General features: G+C 37.9%; 1 protein-coding gene across 1 annotated transcript in view; it reads left to right on the top strand.

Moving 5' to 3' along the window:
- The first annotated feature begins 4,366 nt into the window (after nucleotides 1-4,366).
- Nucleotides 4,367-8,085, top strand: part of mad1l1 (mitotic arrest deficient 1 like 1) — a 72,584-nt gene continuing 68,865 nt past the window's right edge. The window contains exons 1-7 of the mRNA XM_017427515.3: nucleotides 4,367-4,502; nucleotides 5,419-5,582; nucleotides 5,686-5,826; nucleotides 5,992-6,171; nucleotides 6,259-6,383; nucleotides 6,486-6,567; nucleotides 7,335-7,465. Of these exons, the coding sequence (XP_017283004.1) occupies nucleotides 5,439-5,582; nucleotides 5,686-5,826; nucleotides 5,992-6,171; nucleotides 6,259-6,383; nucleotides 6,486-6,567; nucleotides 7,335-7,465 (803 nt within the window). The 5' untranslated portion in view covers nucleotides 4,367-4,502; nucleotides 5,419-5,438. The remainder of the gene's footprint in view (nucleotides 4,503-5,418; nucleotides 5,583-5,685; nucleotides 5,827-5,991; nucleotides 6,172-6,258; nucleotides 6,384-6,485; nucleotides 6,568-7,334; nucleotides 7,466-8,085) is intronic.

Consider the following 8,085-nt stretch of genomic DNA (forward strand, 5'->3'; position numbering starts at 1 on the left):
AAAAAAAATCTATATTTATCCAGCACAAGCAAAGAAAAAAAAAGATGAACCTTAATAATAAGAGTCTGGAAACCCTAAGCCATAAGCAGGTTATAAGAAAGTTTGTTGCCCATGAAGCCTTTGATGATATTGGCCTTTATGGATTCTTCATTTAAAGCATGGTTACCTGTCTTTTAAAAACTACAAGAGCGGAATTGCCTTGTCAGCACTCAGTGTTCACACACAACTGCATACAGAATAAATCCCCCTATGCTGCTTTTCTGCAGCTTTTTTCCACACCTTGTTGTCATCTGTCATCACCTCAACAGCTCCTGCTACCTCTGTTTGCTCCTGTCTTCTCCCGCCGTTCCACCAGCTCTGGTTCAACTGTGTCCCTCTTCTCCCACCAGTCGTGCTTTATTGTCTATCTGTTCACCTGACTTACCTGCATCGGCCCTTTGATGCCTCATATTTCTGAGTAATCAAACCATGCTGCTGTTAAAATGCGTCAGTGCAGTAGGTCATATTCCAGCTGATGGGACTCCTAGAGCGTGGTTATAACCTCTGTAGCTGCACACACACACACATGAACTGACACAAATCACTGTCTTCCATAACCAAAGAAGTGACTCCTGTGAAATGGTGTGGGCTAAACTCTTGATTAAGGTGAAGGAAAAAGGGATGTGGAACTACATGCACATATTGCCTATTACCCAATAACCTGCAGAGAGCAGAAAATTAGTTAATGCTGAAAAACCATCCATGGACAAGTTTAAAAACTAATGACATACGCATTTCCGCTCCGTTTTCTTCTCCCAGTGAGAGCTCTTATTTCATTCATTAGTCACCATATTTTATATTTAGTATCATCAATGATTCTGGCCCCTGTATGCGTTGTTGAGTACCTTTATTTAAGATAATATTTGCTCTTACTATGTTTGTGTGCGTGTCAGCATGCACACTCATAAACTAATATTGTTAAAGTATTCCCAGAGGCCAGAGAACACAGAAAATCTGAATTAGCTATTGACTTTGTCGGCCTTCATTAGAAGAGTATAGAATCACTGCATTATTGATTCGTTGCCTCATTTGATCACCAACTCTCCCTCTTTCTGCTTTACCAGCAATTTTCTTTCCCTTGTTTCTCATGCCTTTCATCTTTTTTCCACCATCATGTTCATCCTTGCATTTTATGAGCTCATCATAATCATAAAGTCCTATTGTATCGTCCTCAGCTTTGATTCCTTCTTAGCTATTTCATCTTTCCCTCGGAGATTACGTATCTATTAAGGCAACACATTTTGTCTCAGTGATATGGCCTGCTTCTTAAGGAGAAATCATAAAGACGCGCTCGCTGAAGAAGTTAAATAGACAATTTGTACTGATTATCCATTACATGTGTTAAATTAAAGGGACAGTTTGAAGTGGGGTTCTGTGAAAAGGTTGAATAAATAAAGACTTTCTTACCTATTGTACCTAGCTCTTAGAATGACCTCTAATCCAATCATTACCAAAGTGAATTACTGCTGTTTTAAAACAACTCTAATCTCAAACATTTCATACACGTTAAAAACTGCTGGGTTGAAACAACTCAGTTTGCCAAAATTTGGACCAAGCCAAACCTGGGTAGCTTAAACTTGCCTAAAAATTGAGTTAAAATGACTAATTTGTTGAATTACAGCTACTAATGAGTTGAGTTAAAAAGAACAACCCAAAGTCTGGGTAATTCGATGATTACAACATGAATAGGTGTTAGCTAACCTGCACTAACAGCTATTAGCACCAACTAATATTATTTTAGGAACCCAAACTCAATGTAGTGCAAATTATAGTTATCAACAAAGCTGACCAAGTTACCTTGACTTATTACATCCTAAAGCAGAGGTCTGGTCAGATCTGATTTGATCAACGTCTGGCCTAAAATGTCAGACTGTGAGGAATGACACAGCTCATCTTCAGCTGAACCGTTGGGTCAAACATGTGTTCAATTTGATAAAACCTTAAACCAAACAGCTTAAACCCAGCAACAGAGTTATCAGAATAACCCAGCAGGTTTTAGAGTGTAGCAATTCACGCAAAAGCTTTTTTTTTTTTTTTTAATAAGTCTTTATACGGCTGTGAGTTTCACATTACAAGGTTATTTTAAAAAAGCTTTTGGCATAAATATTACACAGCTCTGAATTTTTTGAACTGGTGTTTGAAAACAACAGCAACCCACTCTGGTCTTGGCCCTGCAGAAACCAGCCACTACCTCAGGGGTGGGCAATCCTGGTCGCCCAGGGCCACTATCCTACATGTTTTACTCATTTCCCTGCTCCAACACACCTGATTCAATGGTTAAATTACCTATTCGAGTTATGTATAAGCCTGTAAATCACCCACTGATTCAAATCAGGTGTGTTTGAACAGAGAAACAAGTAAAACATGCAGGATAGTGGCCCTCGAGGACCAGGATTGCCTAACCCTGCTAACAGGTAAGATATTAGCAGTTTATAATCTTTCCACAGAACCCCACTTCAAAAACCCTGATCTACTATTGAATGTTTTTATTGCTAAAAATCTATTTCCTGGCTTGGAGAATCCATGTATCAGTTTAAAACTCTTATTGAATTAAAGAAATGTATGAATGTTTGTCTAATTAAAGTAAATGCAACACAATAATACTTTTTCTATATGTCATGCCTTCTTAAATTCTTATTATGAAATTACATTTACGCTTATATGCTAATTGGTAAATGGTCTGCTTTTCAGCTTCTTTACCAGATGGCATTAAAGGGAACATATGCAGGTGTTTGTGCGGCCTTACAAACTGTATGTGTTTATATCACCATATGAATGTGAGTTTTTGTGAATTTGTCTCATCCTTCAGAGATCGATGCGTTCAGGCTGACCTGAGTAGGGGGAAGTGGAGATAAGAGCTACAGAACAAAAAGAGAGGGGTAAGCAGTGGGAGGTGGAGGAGGGATAGAAACTGAGTCAGACTGCGACATATAAAGAAAGACAGTGAGGAAAAAAAAAGTGTTAATAGTCATTGAGTGTGGGAGATTTTGGGCCCAAGGGAAAGAGACACGATGTGGGAGTGGACACAAATAGACAGAATACTCTTGGGGCAGAAAAGATGAAAAAGGAAAGAAAAAAAGGTGACCCGCAGAAGGGAAGCCATTTTTCGTTCTGAAGATGAAACGTCTTCTGTTTGACCTTTTCAGACAGATTCACACCCTTTCACTCAGGTTCTCTCAAGCTTTGAAAAAAATCCTCCCACTAGCTTTAATTTTGTTTTTCAGGTCTTCTATGAGATTATTTGTCAGCAAGTTGATTCAATAGTTCTGAAACTTTCTGCAGTGATTCTATATTTGACTCAATGGTGGTATAATTATTTTATTAGTGGTGCTTTATTTTGTTACTGGGATCAGCCATAATAGTTTATAGAGAAAGATTCCTACACTTTACAGCGTCTATTCTTGTGCAAATTGTCAACACCTCTGACATTTGTGTATGACAGTATAATTATCTGCAGTATTCATTACCTGTGAGACAGAAATAAAATATTTTCTGTATATGTTTTGGTCACCAAATGTACATGTGCTTAGACATTCTTTACCATACGATTCACAGAACTTAGTTTGCTCATGGAGCTTGTGTTCATTCGGTAACAAAGTCAGTAATTGTGTAAAGCTAAATTGTGCACAGAAAACTGAATGTTATTTGTAGCAAGTTCTGGTGACTGAATTAATCTGTGTTTAAGAAGGTTTTTGACATAAAGTCTCAGTAAACATGGTAAATCTTCAGTTTTGTAGCTTCAGCTACAGAATAGAAGTCAGGTGTTTTTGTTTTTAACCTTTTTGGATTTACCATGTCCTGAAGGACTAAGAATCTACACCAATAAACACGGTTTGATTTCATGCATCTCATGCTGCCAATAATAATCAGGTAACACATGTTTGCATCTTTAAAGCTGTGCCACCTGCTTTAAAGTGCCTCTGTATCTTACCTTAGAGTCAAATAAGTGATAGAGTTATTGGTCAGTCTTTTTTGAGTCCACAATATCTTCTGATGTTCATAATGTGTTTGCAACTTGGCTCATATTTACTCATGTAGTGCAAAAGAAGAAAAATGAAAGCATATATTTGCTGCCCTCTGTTGGACAAGCCATGCTGTGACATGTTTTTGCACATCAAAAAAAAAATGCATACAAATAGACAAAAAACACAATCAAACGACCAGTCCCACAGTTTCTTATTGATATACTTGACTGTTTGATTTTATTTCCATATATTCAATTTTCTTTATATACGGGTCTGGGAAAGAGATGACGAAATCTCGCGATACTACGCGTAGCTCAATGTATAAAGTCTCGCGATATTACGCGCAGCTCGAAATGAAGTCTCGCGATATTACGTGTATCTCATTCGAGTGAAACTGGAGGGATTTCTCTTGGTTAGCCAGCAGCTAGCGAACGAGCTAGCAGTGGAGATAAGTTATCTGCAACGAGCGTACTTCTATTTGTAAACAACAGCTCTGAGGTAAGGAGTCAGGTCTATAGACGAGGTGCTTTGTTGGATTATTTTACGTTTCTTACTTCGTGGGAGGGTTTGATCAGCTTTTCAGATGTGTGTCAGTTGAATGTAACTCATGTTTAACGTGTAGTCATCCACAGACAAAAACAACAGTAAACTAAATTCAGCGCAAACTGCAAAACCCACAGACTGACCTATTGGCGAGCAGCTCATACAAAAGCTAACTAATTTATATGTTTGAGCTGTTGAGCAAGAAGCTAATGACACTTTTCTCCCACATCGCTGCATATAAATTACCCACTAATAGAAAGTACTTTACCTTTTGTTAACTGGCGAAGCCAATTTATGCGAAAAGCAATACACCATAAACATAGAGCGGCTCTGAAGTATGTTATATATTTGCATTTTCTGTTAGTTTGTACTTTTGACCGTATTTAAGAGGAAAATATTGCACTTTTTGCCTCTACGGATGACAGTTGACAGCTTCAGCTAAAAAGCGATTCTTAAAATGTTGATTTTACTGATTGGATTAGTTAACATTTGAATGAACACATCATTCATGGTTTCAGTTCAGTGATTATTCCAATAATAAATATTCATAGCTTACTGATAATGAATGATTAGCGGAGCACACTAATAAGAAAATATATTTGTGTCAGAGATTTGTTTCTTTCCAGTGTCATTTCTCTATTTACAAAAACATTAATAGCTCATTTTAGTAATAAATATTCAGTAATGCCAATTGACCAAATCTGTATTTTTTTAATAGATTAAATGCATTGTGCTGCTAATAGTTAAGCACTAATATTTAACTGGGACCTAGATCTACAGTGCTGTAGCTGTATGGTTGCACTTCAGTTAAATGAAACACTTGAGGGGTTTTAGCTGTACACTTGCTCATACTTTGAACCTCTTGTTACAGTAACACCAGTGGCCCTTGAAATGGATTTGGAAGATGACACCACCGTGTTAACAACTTTGAAGTCGTTTAATACCTTTATCAGCCGTCCCGAACATCCTCAGCGGCTGATGGAGCGCTCAGCAGGGAGTGGGTTCCTGCAGAGTCAGTACAAACGCAGCATGGAGGTATGAGGAAAAAAAAAATCATTTTCCAATGCTATTACCACTACTATCAAGCTAAAAGAAAAACCCACTGGCCACTGTGCTGACTAATTTGTTTTTGTTTTAGCTGTTAGAAGCAGCCGAGAGGGTTCACACTCAGCACCGCTACCTACAATTAGACCAAGAAAAGAAACAGATGGAACTGAGTCACAAACGAGCTCGTTTTGAGCTAGAGAAGGCAGCTTCTGACAGTGCACGAGACTTTGAGGTACAGAACCAGTAAATTTGTTGACACACTCATCGAGCACAGTGAAAGATTATGAGTTCCTATGTTTACTATTCACAAATAACTTCCATGTCCTTTCTCCCCCAAACCCTTGTATGTACTAAGTATCATCAAATGTAGCTTGTTCACATTCTTTTAATGTTTCAGCATGAAGTGGATCGGAACCAAGAACTTTTGGGGCAAATAAAAAAGTTGGAGGAGAAGGAGACAGAAGTGACAAAAAACTTGTCAGAGCAGGTGGAGGCGAACCGGGCTCTCCGTATGAACCTGGAGGGTCTGAACAAGAAACTGGAAGAGCGAGATACTAAACTGAATGCAGCCAACCAGGTACACGCACATAGATACAGGCTTGGATTGGTCTCTGTTTTTTTTTTCCCCGTTTTACCTCGACTCATCTCATAAATCTGTTTCCAGACCATCACTTCTCTGAAGGATGAGATCAGAGAGATGAGACAGAGGATTCAAAACCAAGACTTGACAATCTCTGCCCGAACACTGGAAAACCAGGAACTGCAGGAGCAGCTTGATTTACAACGCAGGTGCAGAGACGTGTGAAGTGGACCATTTGATGTTATATTGCGCTTTACTGAATACTGTAAAATGATGCTAACCACACACATTTGATTGGTATTTTTTATCAGGAAGTATCAGGAAGTCTCTAAACTTTGCCAAAGTCTCCAAGCCGCTCAGTCTTCCTGCTCAGAGCATGTGATCAAGATTAAGGTATGTTGCACATATAGTCGATTCTGCTTTTGCCTTCTCATTGATCTCACCTCACGGAGTTTGTACATTAGGGACCAAATGTTTTTGTCTGTTGTGATTCTCAGTCATTCAGGAGACTGTCATCCTAATTAAATTCAAAATGTAATTGTTCTGAATTGATAAAGTTCCCCAGATGAGAAGTAAAATGTCTTTAAGAATCAAAAAACAAGTCCATTTGTATTTGATTTGATTGTTAGGACTACTTCTCTGCCATGTTAAAAAAAAAGAGCTTCCAGTAAACTTTTGTTCATGATTAAGGATGCAGAAATGCACTAAATAAAAACGCCACCTTGAGTAAATCAGAAACATGATGATGTCTAATATTGGCTTTATGACTGACTGGTGATTTTATCTGTCATTGTTTTTGTTCAATATTGCTACAACATGTAGGAGATATATTGCCTATTGCTTCCAGCTACCTTTCCTAATAATAAATTAGAGAAGCCAAGTTGATTACATCCATAAATGTTGCATGAGCATTCAGATACCATCTACTTTATCCTCCCAGTTTTCCTCTCTAACACTGCGACTGAGAGGAAAAGAAACAATAAAACAACTTTTTTTTAATTGTTTTTTTGTATCTTGACAAATGTTTCAAATAACATCTAGTTCCTATAAATTGTATAAATAACTTATCTATAAAGTAAACAGAAGCACGTGCTTTTTCAGTGTGCCAAACAGAATGTTGGTGTTTGCTTTGGCTGGTGTCTCACTGTTTGTTTTGGCAGGACTTGGAGAGGCGTCTGGCCCTTCAGGAGCAGGACATTGTTATTGTGAAGAGTGTGAAATCAGAGGTGGCCAGAGTTCCAGATCTGGAGAAAGAAATAAAGCGCCTCAGAGATGATAATACTTTTCTCAGGTCAAACACACTTTTCTTTTTTTACGTCTATGTGCGATCTCTGTATGTGTCAAAGGACTGTGTGTGTGTGTGTGTGTGTGTTATTTTTAGGATTTTCTGAACTTTACACCATATGTTCAGGTTTATATTTGGTATCTCACATCTTCTGCTGCCTGTGAAGCCACCCAAGCATCACAATAGATGAGGTGTTGAAAAAGTTGACTACTTTTCTTATAAGAATGCAAAAATAGAATAAGCAGTGTGGATTTTTTATGCACTTAAACTGTCTCTCCATCTCTAATCAGTATGTAATTACGGAAACACAATTTTCTTATTTCTTAAGACAGTTTAAATATTTTGCTGCAGTGTGACAAAGTGGTTCATTTTGTGTTTATCACTTGTCCCTTATTCTTATTTAGGCGTCACTTACTTTACCATTGGTTATTGGTTAAATTTGTTTCAAAGTATATTTATGGTTTTTGTTTTCCATTTTACTCACCATTGTTTGTCTTTGTAGATCTGCAGCAGGGCAGGAGTATGGGAGGGGCCGGCCCAGTATTTCCTGCTTTAATGGCTGGATGATGTCATTGATTACCTGGCTGGGTTCTACCAATTAGAGGGTTTTCTTTTGAGTAATGCTT

The sequence above is a fragment of the Kryptolebias marmoratus genome, linkage group LG3 (assembly GCF_001649575.2).
Source record: "Kryptolebias marmoratus isolate JLee-2015 linkage group LG3, ASM164957v2, whole genome shotgun sequence".
NCBI classification, from domain to species: Eukaryota; Metazoa; Chordata; class Actinopteri; order Cyprinodontiformes; family Rivulidae; genus Kryptolebias; species Kryptolebias marmoratus.